This window comes from Paroedura picta, chromosome 1, assembly GCF_049243985.1.
Source record: "Paroedura picta isolate Pp20150507F chromosome 1, Ppicta_v3.0, whole genome shotgun sequence".
NCBI classification, from domain to species: Eukaryota; Metazoa; Chordata; class Lepidosauria; order Squamata; family Gekkonidae; genus Paroedura; species Paroedura picta.
The window spans coordinates 15415924-15435035 of NC_135369.1; the positions used below are offsets into that span (position 1 = coordinate 15415924).

At 52.5% G+C, this 19112-nt stretch overlaps 1 protein-coding gene across 1 annotated transcript; it reads right to left on the reverse strand.

Moving 5' to 3' along the window:
• Positions 1–872: 872 nt before the first annotated feature.
• Positions 873–18845, reverse strand: CFAP45 (cilia and flagella associated protein 45). The gene is made up of 12 exons (XM_077323361.1): positions 18692–18845; positions 15856–15981; positions 15376–15509; positions 10920–11064; positions 9091–9261; positions 8158–8336; positions 7446–7575; positions 6860–7006; positions 5456–5569; positions 4729–4922; positions 3071–3295; positions 873–1056 (listed from the first exon to the last, which is right to left on the reverse strand). The coding sequence occupies exons 1-12, from the start codon at positions 18740–18742 to the stop codon at positions 981–983; spliced, it is 1692 nt and encodes a 563-aa protein (XP_077179476.1). The 5' UTR covers positions 18743–18845; the 3' UTR covers positions 873–980.
• Between the last annotated feature and the right edge of the window lie 267 nt (positions 18846–19112).

The following is a 19112-nucleotide window of genomic DNA, read 5'->3' on the forward strand; positions in this document are numbered from 1 at the left end:
CATCATTCTCAGCTTAAAAGTGCTGACAAAATTGGGACTACATCTGCCCCCTTGGGTTTCTTGGAGAAAGGAAAGGTTAAAACCTGTCCAGTTCTACTACAGCCTCTGGAGGGGCTATAGCTTTGTGACTGCTTTGCACCCAGAAGGCCCCGTGTTCCCCCCTCAGCCTCTCCAGTTCGAGGGATCCCTTATAAAAGCTTTCTCTGTCTGAGATTCAGGCGAGTCATTGGCAATCTGAGCAGCCTCTATCGAGCGAGATGGACTGACAGCCTGACTCTGTGCAAAGCCTCACAACAGACATCTTGTGAAGGAGATGGGGCTGAGGGTTCAGCGAGAACTGCGACTGGCCCAAGGTCACAGCTGGCTGCATGTGGAGGAGTGGGGAATTAAACCTGGTTCTCCAGATTAGAGGCTCTCACTCTTAACCGGTACACCAAGCTGCGTCTCCACGACTCCTCTCCCCGCCAGGTGCGAGGCAGGTGGGGCCTAGAGAGTCTTGAGAGATCCAGGACTGGCCCAGGGTCACCCAGTAGGTCTCATGCAGAGAAGTGGAGGATCCAGAGTCTGCTGCTCAACCACTACATCACACTGGACACTGTTCAGAGCATCTCCTCTATCGTCCGAGATTCTATCAAGCGCCGTTCGTGCAGTTTTCAAGCTACTCTCCGTGGCTGGAAGCTTGCTTTTTCCAATAATTACCCCAAAGCTGATGTACTCCGGATGTCCAGTTGGCAGAGCTGATAGAACACCAGTTGTGTGGCATGGTGGAATGCACACAGTCCTGGTCCTGACTGCAAACGCAGCAGGGCTCCGAGTAACACAGGGTTAACGGATCGGGGGAGGTGGGCAAAATGAAAGGCCTACGCAGAAACTTCCAGAAATAGCTCTATTCATTAAATATTTGGAGAGAGTACGAAAATAGAAATCTAAAGTACGGACTGAGAATCTATGGGGCCGGATGGGGGGGGGCCCTTTCTTGCTCAGTGCACCGGGGTTGACAGCCTGTAGGTTTTCCGCTCCACCTGGGCACAGTACTTCTCGGGGAGGCCGACAGCCCTGTGGAGAAGAAAGAAGAAGGAGAGGCTGGTCACTAAAGGGCAAGTGAGCCTCAGTCACAGTGTGGGTGCAGAAGCTGTGACTTTGCTCTTACAGCAGCAGTTGCCCAGCCTGAGCAGTTTCCCCTTGCGCGGGAGCACTTGTGTGTCTTGTAACTAAATGCCTCTTGATTGAACCAACACTCCCTGCATGTAGAAATCTAGCATATCAGGAAGAAGCATGAACTAGTTCAGGGATTGCCAAACTGTGGTTCTCCAATGTCCGTGGACTACAGTTCCCATGAGCTCAGAGCCCTTCCTCGTCCCACAGGAGGCACCCTTGTCTCATCCTTGAGGTGAGGCTGAGAAAGCTCTAAGATAACTGCTCCAACAGGACCGTCAGTAGCAGAAGATCACCCAGCTGACTGCATGTTGAGGAGCTGGGAATTAAACTTGGCTCGCCAGATTAACCACTACACTTAACCATTACACCACGCTGGACAACTGTAAACTGTCCTATCCTTCAATGACAGGTACCATTCTGTGTGAAACTGAACTGTTGGTAGAGGGGGGTGGAATTCTGCTTCTATAATTGCTCTGTTTTCCTCTGTGTTTATCTTCAGCAGCACAGGAGTCTTGTGATGCCGTTTGTACTCTCTCAAATAAACTACTACTAAGTTTTTAGCTTGAACTTTGAGTTTGCCTTGTTTGGGAAGACTTGCCAAGAAGCACAACACCGGCCCGTGATTAAACCACTGCCAATATCTCAGGCCCATCCTACCAAGCTCAGTGTGGACCAGCAAACAGGACGGTGGCCTGCAAGGGACAAGACAACCCATCCTTTTGGACTCCCTATCTGCAACTGCAAAAACAGGGATGTGGTTAGCATGCACTAGACAGGCCACGACGCAAAGGTGATGAACTGAATTCAGATTTGGGGAGAAAGTCACAGGTTGCGGTGAGAAAAGAGGGTGCAGCATTTGGAGGCTCCGCTCCCAAGGAAAAACATCCCTCCAGGTGGATGCTGTGACACAGTTTACTAATGTAACAGGATTAACTTTTGCTTATATATTTCTACTGTTACGATGGTCAGTTCTTAGCCTGACGAAGAGCGCTTGCACTCGAAAGCTCACGCCTTGAATAAATTTTTGTTGGTCTTTCTTGGACTCTGATTTTATTAATCCTCTAGGTCAGGGGTCGTCAACCTGTGGTCCTCCAGATGTTCATGGACTACAATTCCCAGGAGCCCCTGCCAGCGAACGCTTGGACTCTGATTTTATTAATCCTCTAGGTCAGGGGTCGTCAACCTGTGGTCCTCCAGATGTTCATGGACTACAATTCCCAGGAGCCCCTGCCAGCGAACGCTTGGACTCTGATTTTATTAATCCTCTAGGTCAGGGGTCGTCAACCTGTGGTCCTCCAGATGTTCATGGACTACAATTCCCAGGAGCCCCTGCCAGCGAACGCTTGGACTCTGATTTTATTAATCCTCTAGGTCAGGGGTCGTCAACCTGTGGTCCTCCAGATGTTCATGGACTACAATTCCCAGGAGCCCCTGCCAGCGAACGCTTGGACTCTGATTTTATTAATCCTCTAGGTCAGGGGTCGTCAACCTGTGGTCCTCCAGATGTTCATGGACTACAATTCCCAGGAGCCCCTGCCAGCGAACGCTTGGACTCTGATTTTATTAATCCTCTAGGTCAGGGGTCGTCAACCTGTGGTCCTCCAGATGTTCATGGACTACAATTCCCAGGAGCCCCTGCCAGCGAACGCTTGGACTCTGATTTTATTAATCCTCTAGGTCAGGGGTCGTCAACCTGTGGTCCTCCAGATGTTCATGGACTACAATTCCCAGGAGCCCCTGCCAGCGAACGCTGGCAGGGGCTCCTGGGAATTGCAGTCCATGGACATCTGGAGGACCACAGGTTGACGACCCCTGCTCTAGGTGTTTGCCCAGGCAGTTAAGAGCAGCAGAACGGAAACAGGGGAGGAACAGCAAAAGTGCCCGGTGGACAGGAGAGGACCACTGAACTTACCGGAGCTCGTCCAGCTTCTTCCGCTTGATCTCGTTGAGGCGCTCGCTCCGCCGCCGTGCCTCGTCCTTGAGCCGCTTGCCCTCTTCGAAGATGGCGATGCGCTCCTGCACCTGCTTCTGCTGGTGCTCCCGCACCTGGCGCCGGATCTCGTCGGCGTGGGTCAGCTGGAGAGCCACGCGCCGCTCGTGCTCCTTGCGCTCCTTCTCGATCTGCTCCCGCTGGATCCTGCAGGGAAGGGAGACCGCGCGAGTCGGCCCGGGGCCAGCTCCAGGTGAGGGCCCCCTCCTTCCCAGCTCGCTTCCTGCTGGCAGCCATGGGGGGGGGTAGATGGGTATCCCTCCACTGGCTCTAGGTGCAGCTCGGAGGGACATTGGTGACATCACGGTTGCTGGCAGGGGCAGATCCTGCCTCTCGGATACCCTGGCTGCCAGAAATTCCATGGTTATGGATTCCTGTTCAAGGTGCCGGTTGAGACCTTGAAAGGTTTTGATAGCCCAGGGCTCACCTCCCTGAAGAACTCCCTCCCCTTCCTCTTCCCTTGGTGCACTAGTCAAAATGCTGGGCTAGGATCAGGGAGAGCCAAGTTCAAATCCCCCCTCTGCCAAGGACCTTGGGAAAGGCACATGCTCTGTCGGTCTAGCCTACCTCACAGGGTTATTGTGAAGATAAAGTGGAGCCCAGGGGAACGACGTACCCCATGTGCATGTGTAGCGGTGACAATGCCCTTGGGGGAAAGAGGGGTGGTGGCCCTTTGCACGCTTTGTGGCTCTCCACCATTCTGTGAAGCCGATCACATTTTTACCCGGCCCTTCCTCTGCAAAGCTTGGGGCGATATATATGGCTCCTCTTCGCTTCATTTATTGTATATACGTAATTTATTGTATTGATTCATGCTAAGCTGGAGAGTGCCCTGAGCCTTGGAGGGGCGGGATATAAATCAAAGAATAAATAAAAGAAACTTTATCCTCACAACAGGACTGTGAGGTGGGTTCAGTCGAAAGAGACCGGTCCAAAGCTTTGTGGCATAGTGAGGGCTTGAACTGGGGCTTCCCAGACCCTCTCCAACCCTCTACCTGCCAAACACCACACTGTTAACGAATTGGCCAAGACGCTGTTCTTATGCAATCTGCAGTTCCCATCATAGTGTAAGGACCTGGGAGACCTTGGTTTCCTTAAGTGGGGAAGGAAGGTCCAACTCTCTGGCCTGCTATTGACGTGATGTTGGCTTGCCTGCAGCGCCACCCTCTGGAAGTGGCCAGAGGGAGGCACTGCAGGCTGCCAGCCAAATACAGATCATGCAACACCCGGAGCTCATTGAAGGGGTCTGTATGGCCCTGTCAGGAGGCCTGATCTGGCCTGGGCTTTCCCCCCTGGGCAAGCTGAGGCTGCGGCACAGATGGAGAAACTCGCAGGACTGTGTCCCCCAGGGTGGAGAGCAGCTGCACAAAGATTTGGGGATGTTTGGTTGATTTCATGAACCGACAGCCTGGTTATTGGAGCCATCTTGATTCTCCAAGACAAAGGTGCTCTTGGGAAATGTTGAGGCTTGTGGGGGCCGACCGCCTTCAGAACCAGGCCCTCTGGCCTTCGAGCCGACCTCGCCTAAGGGCAGGGTGGGGAAAAGTCACGGAGGGGAGGGAGGGGCTGCTGGCTCTCACCGGACAATCCTCTCGAACTCGGCCCGGTCTCGCTGCACTTGGACGGCCAGGTCGTGCTCTTTCTTGGCCACCTGCTCCAGGCGGCTCTGCTTCAGCATGGCCTCCGTCTGGACCTTCTTCTGAGCGGCATCCTTCTCCTTCCGGCGCCACTCCCGCTCGGCCGCCTCCTGGTTGCGCTTGGCCCTCAGCGCATCCTGTGGAGGGGGCGAGACTAAGGAAGCGCAGGCCGGGCGGCCATTTCCTGGCCAGGCAAGGGAGGAATCTCAGCTGGCTTTCGAGGAAGGGGAACGGGTTTCCTGACTGTCCCTTTGGCGTCTCTCTCTCTCTGAAAAGGACACCACGACCCCGCCCCTCCCTTATTGCCAACCTGGGCTTTTAGGAAGAGGTCGGGTTGGTTCTTGCATCCGGGTCTTGACTGACCCCTGCCTCCCTTCCACAGGGGAATCATAGAATCATAGAGTTGGAAGGGACCTCCTGGGTCATCTAGTCCAACCCCCTGCACTGTGCAGGACACTCACAACCTTCTCGCTCATCCACTGTCACCTGCCACCCCCTTGAACCTTCACAGAATCAGCCTCTCCGTCAGGTGGCTATCCAGCCTCTGCTTAAGAATTTCCAAAGATGGAGAACCCACCACCTCCCGAGGAAGCCTGACTGTCGGGAACTTCTTCTGGAAAGCTGCCAGATTTTAAGAACTTGGCCACAAGGCTTCTCATCTGGGCCATACCTGCTCCGCTTGATGATCCTGGGCCTTCTCCTGCAAAGCCCGCAGGCGAGCTGTCTCCATCTCCTTCTCCCGGCGGATCCTCTCCTGCTCGGCCTCAAATTCAGTTTCCCGTGCCTAAGTGGGACAAACAATTAGTGGCCAATGAGCTTCTCCTGGCCAGGGGAGAGTTGCCCGTAACGGCCAGATGGCATCTCTGCCTGATGCCGCCAAGAGACATGCAGGGGAAGGGGCAACAGATGACCACCCCACCAGACCCTGCTGCTGTCAATCATGCAGCTAGCCTAGGTTCTGCTGGCAGAGCTCAAACATGCAAGAGAGTAAAGCATCAAGCTGCTTAAAAGTAGAAAACTCTCCCTCTCTCTCCTCTCCTTTTCTATGTCGTTTCTCTTCATAATAAAACTATTTTTACGTAGTTTTTACGTAGAAAAGGAGAGGAGAGAGAAATAACTCACTGATCTGTTCTGTGCTTATTTGAATGTTCTGGAGACAATCAGGAAATGCCCCAAGGAGCAGGAAGTCTCCAACTGAGCCAGTTAGGAAGTTCCTAATTCCAGGCATTCTCAACCAGGGTTTTGTGAAACCCTAAGGTTTCTTGATGGCCCTGGAAAGCTTTCTTGAACGGGTGGAAGTTAAATTTTGCATATATTTTAAAACTCGGTTAATTTCATCAGGTGATATGACCACAGATGGACATGTTGACCTCTTATCCCAAAAATGGCCAATGAGGGGCCTGGAGGGGGTGGGAAGGGGAGGGGCCCCAAGTGGGCGTGTCCACAGTTCTGCTTCCCAACCGTGTTCTGCATGATCACACCACTTCTGGAGTTTCTTGAAGCCTGAAGAAGGTTTCAGAGGGTTCTCAAAGGTAAAAAAGTTGAGAAGAAGAAGAGTTGGTTCTTATATGCCGCTTTTCTCTACCCGAAGGAGGTCCAAAGCGGTCGCCTTCCCTTTCCTTTCCCCACTACAGACACCCTGTGAGGTGGGTGAGGCTGAGAGAGCCCTGAGATTACTGCTCTGTGAGAACAGAGCAGAACAGAGCAGTGCTGTGGTGAGAACAGAGCAGTGCTGTGGCGAGCCCAAAGTCACCCAGCTGGCTGCATGTGCGGGAGCGGGGAATCAAACCCAGCTCACCAGATTAGAATCACAGAATCATAGAGTTGGAAGGGGCTATAGAGGCCATCTAGTCCAACCCCCTGCTCAACGCAGGATCAGCCCTGAGCATCCTAAAGCATCCAAGAAAAGTGTGTATCCAACCTTTGCTTGAAGACTGCCAGTGAGGGGGAGTTCACCACCTCCTTAGGCAGCCTAAGTCCGTGCTCCTAACCACTACACCAAGCTATCAAGCTCTGCCCTTCCATCAGCCTCAGCAGCGGCCCCAGGGCTCCCGGGGAAAGGTCGGTCACCAACCATTTTCTGCCGCTGGTAGTCCAGCACGCGCTGGTCAGCCAGCCTCTCCTGCTCCAGCCGCTCCTGCTTGCGCTTCTGGTTCTCGTCGTTGATGTGCCTGATCTCCGCCTGGATCCTCAGCTGCTCCAGCCTCCTGCGGTCCATCTCCTGGGGGTGGGGGAGAGGAAGGAGAGAGCGCACGGGATCGCTAACGGGAACGGCTCCGTGTGAATGCAGCCGGGAGGACCAGCCTGAGCAAGGCTGGCCGGGAGGCCATAAAGCAACCTTGGTTTGGATCGGAAGCAGGGGGGTTTTCCGGACGGATGTTTCTGCCCCTCTGGATTGCCCTCATTCTTGCCGATTGTAAACCGGAAACCTCTGCAACTGGTGGGAATGGAAACCGCACGGACTTACAGCGAGGCTGGAGGGTTTTCAAGGCAAGAGATGAGCAGAGGGGGTCTCCCATCCAACTACTAATCAAGGCTGGCCCTGCTTAGCTTCTGCGACCTGGTAAGAATGGACTACCCCGGGATCCCCTAACACTGCTGTCGTCATCATCCGGAGTTGCTAATGGCCACCCTCCTGCCCACCCCGTCACGCCCCTTACCCTCTCGTCTTCGAACTGCAGCCGCTCCAGATAGTCGAGCATCTCTTGGGCCTCCTGGTCCCTCTGCTCCGCTTTCATGGCACAGAGCTCCTCGTTCTTCTCAATCTGCTCGATGATATGGCGCCTCCCCCTGGAGATTGGGCAGCAGGAGCGGTCTATTTATTTATCTTTCAATATATATCCCGCCCGCTCCCAGCAGGCTGGCTCGCGGCAGATTGCAAACAAAGCCCCAGTAAAAACAGACAATATAATCCCATTAAAACACCCATTAAAATAAATCCCTAGGGTGGTGTCAGTTCAAAATCCCATAGCGCCAGCTATCATCCGATATCGGAGAGACCCGAGGGCTGGCTCAGCAACCACAGGGATCGTCGGCTAGTGGGGACTCTCCAAACTCTAGATCTCATCTTCCTCATCTGCCAAGGGGAGCCACGCCCCCCCCGGCCCAACTCTCCCCCCCCCCCCCCAGCCAAGTTTGGCGCCACTGGTTTCCTCCGAGGAGTGTGGCTGGAACCTATGCAGAATGTTGTCCCTGCAATGCCAGTAGATCCCTGTGAATGCAGAATCTGACCCATCGCAATGAGGATTCTGAGAACAGGCTTCCCTTCTCTCAAGCTTCCTTACTCTTGGGGAGGGGGAGCGATTGCTTGTCTCTAAGGAGCCATGCGGGGCAATAAAGACAAAACGTCGGCCCATGCAGGCCTTGGCCGACCTGAACAGCTCCTCCTTCCTTTTCCGTTCCAGCTCTTCTTGCATCTTGTTGGCCTTCTGCCTCTCCGCCTCCATCATCCGGGCCAGGCGCATCTCCTCCTCGTTTAGCTCCTTCTCGATCTGCTTCTTCTCCAGGATCTGAGCGTCACGGATGGCGTGGCATTTGGCCTCCAGGATGACCTGCAGAGATGGGAAGCGAGAAGGAGAAGAAGAGTTGGTTCTTATATGCTGCTTTTCTCTACCCAAAGGAGTCTCAAAGCGGCTTACAGTCGCCTTCCCATTCCTCTCCCCACAACAGACACCCTGTGAGGTGGGGTGAGGCTGAGAGAGCCCTGATATCACTGCCCGATCAGAACAGCTTTATCAGTGCCGTGGCAAGCCCAAGGTCACCCAGCTGGTTGCATGTGGGGGAGTGCAGAATCGAACCCGGCTCGCCAGATTAGAAGTCTGCACTCCTAACCACTACACCAAGCTTGGGAGCCGGGAGCTGAGAAGCGGCCGCCGCTAGAAGAAGCCCAATCCTACTCTTGTGAGCCTATGGGTTCTGCCCAGGGAAAGAGAGAGATCTGATCTACCCTCTTCTGAGTGCCCATTGCAGCGAAGAAGATGAGACTTGGTTTTTATACCCCACTTTTCACCGCCCGAAGGAGTCTCAGCGTGGCTTACAGATCGCCTCCCCTTCCTCTCCCCACGACAGTCACCTTGACAGAGCTCTAAGACAACTGCTCTGAGAACAGGACTGTGACTAGCTCCAACAGCACTGTGACTGGCCTGAAGTCACCCAGCTGGCTGCACGGGGAGGAGGAGTGGGGAACCGAACCAGGCACTCCAGGATCAGAGGCCGCCACACTTTGCCATGACGCTGCACCACACCAGATGCACCTCAGTGGGGACGCAGCCCTGAATCGCTGGAGGGGGAAACGTCTGCCCCCACCTCGTTGAGCCTCTTGATCTCGTCTTCCTGCTCCATGCGCAGGTTGGCGGCACGCTCCAACAGGTACTGGGCCCGTTCTTTGGCCTCCTCCTCCAAGTCGTTCAGCTTCTCGTTCTTCTTCCGCAAGATCTCCTTCTGCTTCATGGTCTTCTTCCGCTCGTTCACTTCCATCTGGGGGGGGAGGGAGATCAGGGGAGGTGCAGCTGCTGAGCGAACACCTGGTACGGTCGTCCTCTTCCACCCAGCGCACAGCTTCGGGAGGGGTGCGCATGGAGTGGTGATGGAGGCAGGGACACCTGCCTAGCCAGGTCACCTGAATCAACCCTGGCCATCAGTGGGAGGGACAGAGAATAATAAAATCATCGACTACTAGAATTGGGCCAGAAAGGCCACCTAGTCCAGCCCCCTGCTCAATGCAGGATCCACCAAAGTATCCTGGGTAAGTAACTGTCCAGCCGCTGCTTAAAGATGGCCAGTGAAGGGGAGCTCACCACCTCCTTGTGCAGTCGGTTAGAGCAGTGGTCCCCAAACCCCCGGTCCGGAGACCGGTACCAGTCCGTAGATTAGTCAGTACCGGGCCGCGGCTCCTCCTCGTCCTCCTCCCCGGCTGCTGCCTCGGGGGCTGCCCTGCCACTCTGCCGCTGGCTCACCTTTGGTGCTCTCCGGTGGCCGCCATGGCTGGGGCTGCCCCAGCGTGGCACTGAGCAGCTGCTGCTGGCAGCGCCACCCAGTGGGCAGCGGGAAGTCAGGGGCACCGGCAGGAAAGCAAGTGGAGCAGGGGCTCAGGCGGTAGCAACGTCCTTAAGCAAAAGACTACCCTTCCCCTGGGCCTCAGTAAAACTGTCAAGCATTGACTGGTCCCCAGTGATAAAAAGGTTGGGGACCACTGGGCTAGAGGTTGCAGCCTGCTCGCCCTCACCTCCAACTCTGATAATCTCTCTCCCAAATGTTGTTGTTATTATTATTATAATTATTCTTTCCATTTGTTGCCCGCCCTCTCTCTGTGGATTCAGGGCGGATCCCACCCAAACGTCTTTTCTTTCGACATGAAGGGCTGCAAACTGCCAATGGCTCGGGGCTCATTTTCGATCCATTTGCATAGATCTTCCGCGCTGATGGATTAGCCCTTTCAGCCGCCTGACGGTTCTTTTGAGTTGGTGAGCCATAATTAAGCCCTTATCTTCGGGGCTGATATGAACCCAGGAACGGCCGGCAATTTGCAGCAATTTAGGTGGAAGGCAAATCACAGCGCTGCGGAGAGAGATTAGCGTTGGATAAGTTGAAGGATAAAGTCTCTGACCTTCGGGTATTACATTTCATTACGCTGATGTTTATATGCCCACATTACAGGGTCTTTTTGATTCATACTGCGGTTATATTGATATTGCGTTGCACTGTAATTTCCAGCTGGTTCAAGAGCTAGGATTGAGTGCGTACGTCTGAAGGTGCCAGGGGGAGGACACGACACACTCCCAGAAGGCTTCGTCCAATCTCAACATGCAGGAATCTGAACAGCTGTTTGCTTGATCGCCTGGGGCGAGTTATGAATAGCCTCCAGGTGACCAAATGGAGACCTTTGGATCCTTTTCACTTTTAGGCCCTCCACTGTCCCTCACTTTGATGCAGTGAGAAAATGAACCCACACTAGATAAAAACACTCCCTCCCCCTCTCGAGGGCCTGCTAAGTGGTGCTCCCACATCCGGTGAGAAGACACGGCCCAGCACGTGGTCTCCGGCCAAGATTGGCCCAAGTAGACAAGGAGGCAGGTGCGCTGAAATGAGGCCCAAAGTCGGAGCCAGAAAAACAAATAAGCAGATTCCTCACGTACTATAATGGCTTCTCGCTTGGCCTTGAGGGCCGCGTCCCTCTCTTCTCGCTCCTCTTTGGTCCAGACGTGGGATGCATCTTTGATGCGTGCAAAGTCCTCGGGGCTCATGATTAGCGACTCCCCTGAAGGGTCGGTTTTGGGCACGCTGGGCAAGAGAGCAAGAGGGAAAGATTATTAGGAAGGTGTCTACTTCCCTCCACCCACCGCCCACCGGGGCAATCTCTGGCCAGACTAAACACGAGATTGGGTTCAAGCTGGGGGGTCTGCAGAGGTGCAGCAGGGGGGTAGCTAGCCAGGGGTCTCAGTTTTCATAGCATTTTAAGTCTCTAGCCAAGACTTTCTCAACCAGGGTTTTATGACAGCCCTGGGGTTTCTTGATGGCCCTGGAAGGGTTTCCCAAATGGGTGGGAATTAATTAATTTTTAATGTTTTTTAAAATGTATTATTTATCAGGTGTTATGACCATAAAGGATCACATTGATCTACCCCTCCCCCCCAAATGGCCAATGATGGGCCTGAAGGGGATGGGAAGGGGAGGGGCCCCAGGTGGGCGTGTCCACACATGTTTCCCAGCCCCATTCTGCACGATCCTGCCACTTCTGAGGTTTCTCAGAGCCTGAAGAATGTTTCAGTGCTTTCTCAAGGGTAAAAAAGTTAGAAAAGGCTGATTTAGCTCTTAGAGTTGCAAAGATACATTTGCAGGCAAGGCCTAAAGAAGTAACAGAAGCCTGAGTGGATGTGCCTAATGTTTTCCATGGCAGAAGAGGATGGGCTTTGAAGAAGAGTTGGTTCTTAGATGCCGCTTTTCTCTACCTGAAGGAGTCTCAAAGCGGCTTCCAATCACCTTCCCTTTCCTCTCCCCACAACAGACACCCTCTGAGGGAGGGGAGGCTGAGAAGGCCCTGTGGCTGAGAGAGCTTTTGGTACTCAATACCACCCATTAAAGGGGGTGCTTCAGAGCTCCACATCGCTCCTGAGGGGGCCATGCCTCAGCACCTTGTATCACACCCCACCCTTCTCTGGGGGTAGGAAGAAGAGTTGGTTCTTATACGCTGCTTTTCTCTGCCCAAAGGAGTCTCAAAGCGGCTTACAGTCGCCTTCCCTTTCCTCTTCCCACAACAGACACCCTGTGAGGTGGGTGAGGCCGAGAGAGCTCTGAGATTACTGAAGAAGAAGAATTGGTTCTTATATGCCACTTTTCTCTACCTAAAGGAGTTTCAAAGCAGCTTACAGTTGCCTTCCCTTTCCTCTGCCCACAATAGACACCCTGTGAGGGAGGGGAGGTTGAGAGAGCCCTGATATTTCTGCTTGGGCAGAACAGCTTTATCAGGACTATAGTGAGCCCAAGGGTCACCCAGCTGGCTGCATGTGGGGGAGTGCAGAATCAAACCCAGCTCACCAGAATAGAAGTCCGCATTCCTAACCACTACACCAAGCTGAAAACAGGTCAAATGATGCAATTTACTGAGACACCCCTGACATCATTTATCTAGAGTCCTGCCTTCTGAATTGCATTGACCTGCTGAGAGTTCCACCTTGAGTAGCACTGAGAAAGGTGAGGTATAATACAAACAAATAAAGAAAAACAATAGAAATTACAAAAGAGAAAGAGCTGCTTGTGTGGCTGCTTGTGTGGCCAGGGCTTGGTAATTTTAATCCTTGACACTTGGCCAGTATGTGTGGCCGGCATCTTGAGAAGCAGGACATGACAAGATGGGAATCCCTCCAAGCCAGAGTGTGAGGTATATGAACAGTTTACTCAAAGTCTAAATTTGCCAGACCGCAGCCACAAAGCTTAGAAAACCCACAAGAGCCAGCAAACTCCGCCTGGGAAAGACTTTGACAATTCAAAGAATTGCTTGATTCGGCCCAAGATTCCTCTTTCTCTGTGGAGAAACAGGATTCCTTTTAAAGAATAGGGTCACGGTGTAGGGGACAGTAAAAACTATATAAAAACACTGTGAGGAAGGTTTAATAATAGCACTCTGACTTAATAGCAGCCTTTCCCAACTTTTTTACTGTTGAATGACCGCTGAAACATTTTTCAGGCTTCAAGAAACTCCAGGAGTGGGGCAATCGTGCAGAATATTCCTTCCTTCCTTCCTTCCTTCCTTCCTTCCTTCCTTCCTTCCTTCCTTCCTTCCTTCCTTCCTTCCTTCCTTCCTTCCTTCCTTCCTTCCTCTGTGTCTCTCTCCCTCCCTCTCTCTCTTTTCCTTCCTTCCTTCCTTCCTTCCTTCCTTCCTTCCTTCCTTCCTTCCTTCCTTCCTTCCTTCCTTCCTTCCTTCCTTCCTTCCTTCCTTCCTTCCTTCCTTCATTCATTCATTCATTCATTCATTCACATTTATATACCACCCTCCCCGAAGGCTCAGGGCAGTTTACATTATACAGGAAACATTACATATAAATGAGAGGTTGGGAAGCAGAGCTGGGGACATGCCTTCTCACCCCCTCCAGGCCCAAGATTGGACATTTTCTTTGGAGGGGGGTCAACGTGACCATATTATTATTATTATTATTATTATTATTATTATTATTATTATTATTATTATTTGAATTTCTAGCCCACCACTCCTGCAAAGGCTCGTGGTGGGTTACAATATACATAAAATCCCCAATAAGATTACCCCTAAAAAATACAAAATACAACATAGTCCACATAGATCCAAGAAATACCATAGTGGAAAAAAACACGAAAACCCCACCTACTATCACCTCCAGAGGTGGACACAGGGGATTACGCCGCCAGCAGAATAACCCAAGAATAATCTAAGAGGGGAGGTCTAGATCTTCCTAAACGTACCAGCCTCAACCATAGGCCTTGCAGGCCCAGTTGAACGCCGAAAGCTCCCTCAGAGTCCGTAGCTCCTCCGGGAGCTCATTCTACCAGGCAGGGGCCAGAACCGAAAAGGCCCTGGCCCTGGTCGAGGTCAAACATGCTTCCGTGGGGCCGGGTATGACCAGTAGATTTGCACCCGCAGAGTGTAAAGCTCTGCAGGGGCGGCATGGGGCGATATATGGTCATATCACCTGATAAATGTTTAACAAATTTTAAAAATATATTAAAAACGAATTAACTCCCACCCTGGTTGAGATAGCCTGCTTTATAGAAAGCGCTGAAAGGCATACCCTATTACACCCTACAGTACATCAATACGCTTATTATGTACAATTATATTGTATTACTGATGTGCTCTGGGGCAGGGGTAGTCAACCTGTGGTCCTCCAGATGTTCATGGACTACCATTCCCATGAGCCCTTGCCAGCGTTTGATGGCAGGGGCTCATGGGAATGGTAGTCCATGAACATCTGGAGGACCACAGATTGACTACCCCTGCTCTAGGGTGTAACAGGGTATGCCTTCGACTGCATTCTACAAAGTGAGACACTGTTTTAATAAGGTCTGTGTGCTATGTCTGCTTAAGCCTTCTGTACAATGTGCTTGTATAATATTGAGACAATACCGTGCCTTTTTCTAGAAGAATGTTGGATGCCGTAGAAAGGAAAGGTGAAAAGGGGCCAGTCGGAAGCAAGAGCACCTCAGCCTAGTAAAACAGATTTCCCTGGGCCGAGATTAAAAAGTCAAATGGCGCCCCCTTGTGGTGGTAAAAACATAATCGGTTCTATCGAAGATTAACTTTTATTCTGCGGCAGCTAGATTCTAATTCGGACGCACCTTAGAGACCCTCAAGATTTTTGGGGTCTGGCCTTTCAAAAACCGCAGCTCCCTTCGATGGATATCAAAAGGAAGATTTCTGAGGTCTTATACCCCAGCAAGAAGGCGGGATGGGTGGTGCAAAGAATTCGCATTGTAATCAGATACAGCACAGCAGTACTCTGACCAGGATGGGAAAAATCAGTCAGATTTCAGAAGCTAAGCAGAGTTGGCCCTTGTGAGTATTTGGATGGCAGACCACCAAGGAATTGCAGGGTCACATTGCAGAGCCAGTCAATGGTCAGCCACCTCCATTTGCCTCTTGGCTCGCAGCGGTGGCCAAACTGTGGCTCTCCAGGCATTCATGGACTACATTTCCCATAAGCCCCTTCCAGCATGGCCAACTGGAAGGAGCTCCTGGGAATTATAGTCCATGAACATCTGGAAAGCCATGATTTGGTCACCCAGGGGTCGCCAGACGTCTGCTGCGAACTGATGGCACTTTCCAGCAGGGGTAGTCAACCTGTGCTCCTCCAGATGTTCATGGACTACAATTCCCATGAGCCCCTGCCAGCAAAGGCTGAACATCTGGAGGACCACAGGTTGACTACCCCTGCACTAGAGCACAGCAGAAATGGCTTCTTTGCAACCCCCTCCCCCCCTTCTGACTGGAACACGGGGACTAAAAGCAAAGGAGCCACGGATCTCCGAGAGGGAAGCCACAGAAAGGAGATGGGGAAACAATGGGCCGACAGAGTGGCCGGGCGGGAGAAGTCAGGGGCGGCGGAAGGAAGAACGCCTTACACGAGTTCCCGGATCAGGTCCCTGGTGATGATGCGGATCGTCTCAGGCTTCTTCCCCCAGCCGAGGGACTTCCCTGCTGTGCCGATATCTTGGAGGACCACGATGGGGCTGCCGATGCGGGGCAGGTGGAGCTTCTGCAAGGAATGTCAAAAACACCCAGGGGAGCTGAACACGCCATTTCCCTTGGGTTTTCTTCTGCTGTGAACATCTGCTGACCCCTCTGCTGAGCCCGAAGGAGTCTCAAAGTGGCTGACGTTCACCTTCCCTTCCGCTCCCTACAACAGACACCCTGGGAGCTTGGTAGGGCTGAGAGAGCTCTGAGAGGACTGCTCTGTGAGAACAGCTCTAAGAGAACAGACGGGCCCAAGGTCACCCAGTGGGCTGCATGTGGAAGAGCAGGGAATCAAACCTGGTTCTCCAGATTAGGAGCTGTCACCCTTAACCACGACACCAAGCCTGACACTCTTCTCTTCTCCTCACCTTGGCCATCCCAAAGAGGCTTTCATCGACCTCTGAACTGGAGGCCTTCATTCTGTAGCGTACATGGGATCTGGACTTGCTGGAGGTATGGGATGAAGCGCTCAGTGACCCAGACGCACTGCCCGGCTGCAGGGAAGAGAGACCAAGGCAGAAGTTTGGTAAGTAATGGCAGATCCAGGTTTTATTGTATATATATATATATAAAACCTGTATCCCATCTTTCTGCCCAAGCAGGACCCTCAGACAGCAAACACAATATAGAACCAGAGAGTTGGGAGGGGCCATCCAGGCCATCTGGTCCAACCCCCTGCTCAGTGCAGGATCAGCCTCAAGCATCCTGGAGAAGGATCTGTCCAGCCGCTGCTTGAAGACGGCCAAACAATTAAAAAAAGACACTGAAGATCAACTTTATTTACAGCATTTATGTATCAAGCCAGAAATTAAAGACACCACCTGGTGGTGGAAGACAAGAATTAATCGCCCTGGAGAGGAAATGACGGCATTTGGGGGCCACAACCAAGGAGGTCCTTTCTTGAGTAGACACCTGTCATGCCTCAGATGCTGGGGGCACATAAAGCATTACCTCTGAAGTGTTAAGAAATAGCAGAAGGGTGCAAGGGCTTCAGAGGACCTTGGTTTCTGCCACGTCTTTAAGAGTGACCCTACCTGCCCATCGAGAACGCTCCATAGGAGTAGAAAAGGGAATGAGAATATTCTCAGAAAGGCAACCAAGAAGAAGAAGAGTTGGTTCTTATATGCCGCTTTTCCCTACCCGAAGGAGGCTAAAAGCGGCTTACAGTCGCCTTCCCTTTCCTCTCCCCACAACAGACACTCTGTGAGGTGAGTGAGGCTGAGAGAGCCCTGATATCACTGCTTGGTCAGAACAGCTTTATCAGGGCCGTAGCGAGCCCAAGGCCACCCAGCTGGTTGCATGTGGGGGAGCGCAGAATCGAACCTGGCATGCCAGATTAGAAGTCCACACTCCTAACCACTACACCAAACTGGCTCTCTAGTAAGTAAGTAGAAGAAAAAGAGTTGGTTCGTCTATGCCGCTTTTCTGTATCTGAAGGAGGCTCAAAGCGGCTTACAGTCGCCTTCCCTTTCCTCTCCCCACAACAGACACCCTGTGAGGGAGGTGAGGCTGAGAGAGCCCTGAGATTACTGCTCGGTCAGAATAGCATTTTCAGTGTGGTGGCGAGCCCAAGCCCACCCAGCTGGCTGCATGTGGAAGGGGAGAGGGGAATCAAACCTGGCTCACCAGATTAGAAGGCCGCACTCCTAACCACTACACCAAGCTGGCTTTAGGTACATATGATGTGTATCCTGGTGCCCACTCTTTTCCTTTCCCCACCCACACCATTAATTTCTTCTTGGTTCACGTCTGCCTCACTTGGCCAGGAAGCGCTTTAGAAAAGTCCAGGAAGTATCAGCTTGAGGTCTTCAGGAAGCACTCATTCAGAGGGAACAGCTGTCGTTATAGGACAATGTTTGGCCTGGAACCTCCCAACTTTTTGCAGTGGGCTGCACTTCTACCCACTGCCTGGCAGCCATTCTTTGCTGACGCCTACTATGTGTGTGCAGAGCGCTGACAGGTCTCAGCCACAATACGGTGACCCCAAAGAGTCTTCAAGTCGAGAGACGTTCAGGGGTGGCTTGCCAGTGTCTGTCTCTGCTCAGTAATCCTGGATTTCCTCTCAGATCTTCCATACAAGTTCTGACCAGGCTGAGCCTGGTTAGCTGTCAAGCCTGGAGAATCCACATTAGCGCTCTTGGTCAAACTGTGCCTCTCCAGATGTCACAGAATCATGTCCATGGACTACAGTGACCATGAGCCTCTGCTAGCATGTGCTGGGGTCAACACTCTGGCTTTTGGGCAAAGCTCTATGGTAAGAAGCTAATTCTACTATAGAGTCAAGTGGGTAGCCGTGTTGGTCCGAAGCAGCACAACAAAACAAAATCAGAATCCAGTGGCACCTTTAAGACCAACAAAGATTTATTCAGGGCGTGAGCTTTCGAGTGCAAGCACTCTTCCTCAGATTATATGCTTGCACTCGAAAGCTCACGCCTTGAAGAAATCTTTGTTGGTCTTAAAGGTGCCACTGGACTCTGATTTCGTTTTGTTGTGCTACTATAGTGTTCAGCCAAAAGCCAGAGCGTCACTTCCAAGCGACAATAGCATCCCGTGCTGATTTTCGCACTTCTTCCTGCTGCTGCAATGTGCACCCCCACCCCTCTCTGGCAGCTCCAAGCAACCCTACCTACCTACCTACCTACCTAATGTCTTACATTTTTATACCGCTCTCCCTTGCGGCTCAGGGTGGTTTACAGCAGGGGTAGTCAACCCGTGGCCCTCCAGATGTTCATGGACTACATTTACCATGAGCTCCTGCTAGCAAACACTGGCAGGGGCTCATGGGAATTGTAGTCCATGAACATCTGGAGGACCACAGGTTGACTACCCCTGGTTTACAGGGCACATGAAATCCATTCAATTAAGACATATCCCACGTGAATTTAGTAACCGCATCAATATCAGCTGAACATTTAAATTTGTTTGCTGCTTAACTAGTAACACTTTGACCATCACCCTGCAGATTGGTCAGATCGGGAGGGGGTTAAGAGGATGCCCCCTGAGCATGTGCAGAGTGCCCCCCCCCCCCCGCCTCTGGTCTAGCTCTTGTTCCGTTGGGACTACAGCCAAGGCCAATACCAGCCAATCAATAAAGCAAGGCGGCGGCGGCGACTATATGGATCCCGCTCTGAGGAGGCTGATGCCTCTGAGCACGGGCAGAGGGTCTTTTGGGCGGCCCGGGAAGGATCGCGACCCGCCTCTTACCATCTTGGCAGCGCCTCCGTTGCTCGTCGGCGAGTGTTGACCCGTCACCATAGCAACCAGCGCGCTCAACGCCTCACCGGGGCAACGGGAGGGCGTTCCTCGGAGGAACGGAAATGACGCATTGGCTCTCGCCTCGGAAGAGTCCCTGCCACAGCGAAGACTCCAACGGATCTCGCTTCGGGAGAAGGAGATCGTCACTTCCTGTGCCGTGGAGGTAGGAAAAGGCTAGAGCGGCGCGCTGTAGGCCGTTTTTCGAGGCACTTCCGGTCCTCATTCGGACCGGTTTCCTCACTCGTTAGATTAGAATAATAATAGACATGTTCAGTCCTAGAGCGACGCTTGGCGGGGGAGGGGGGGTTAACAGGCTTTAGATTTGATTTCTCTAGCCCAGGAAGGGTCGATTTATTGCAGAATCGGTCAG

What these genes read in the sequence shown, in the direction of transcription:
- CFAP45 (XM_077323361.1), bottom strand. Translation starts at nt 18,742, where the DNA reads ATGGTGACGGGTCAACACTCGCCGACGAGCAACGGAGGCGCTGCCAAG. An exon ending in ACGGAGGCGCTGCCAAGATG is followed by an intron (nt 15,982 to 18,691) that starts GTAAGAGGCGGG and finishes TCTTCCCTGCAG; the next exon opens with CCGGGCAGTGCGTCTGGGTC. An exon ending in AGGAAGGAGGAGCTGTTCAG is followed by an intron (nt 7,576 to 8,157) that starts GTCGGCCAAGGC and finishes CCCAATCTCCAG; the next exon opens with GGGGAGGCGCCATATCATCG.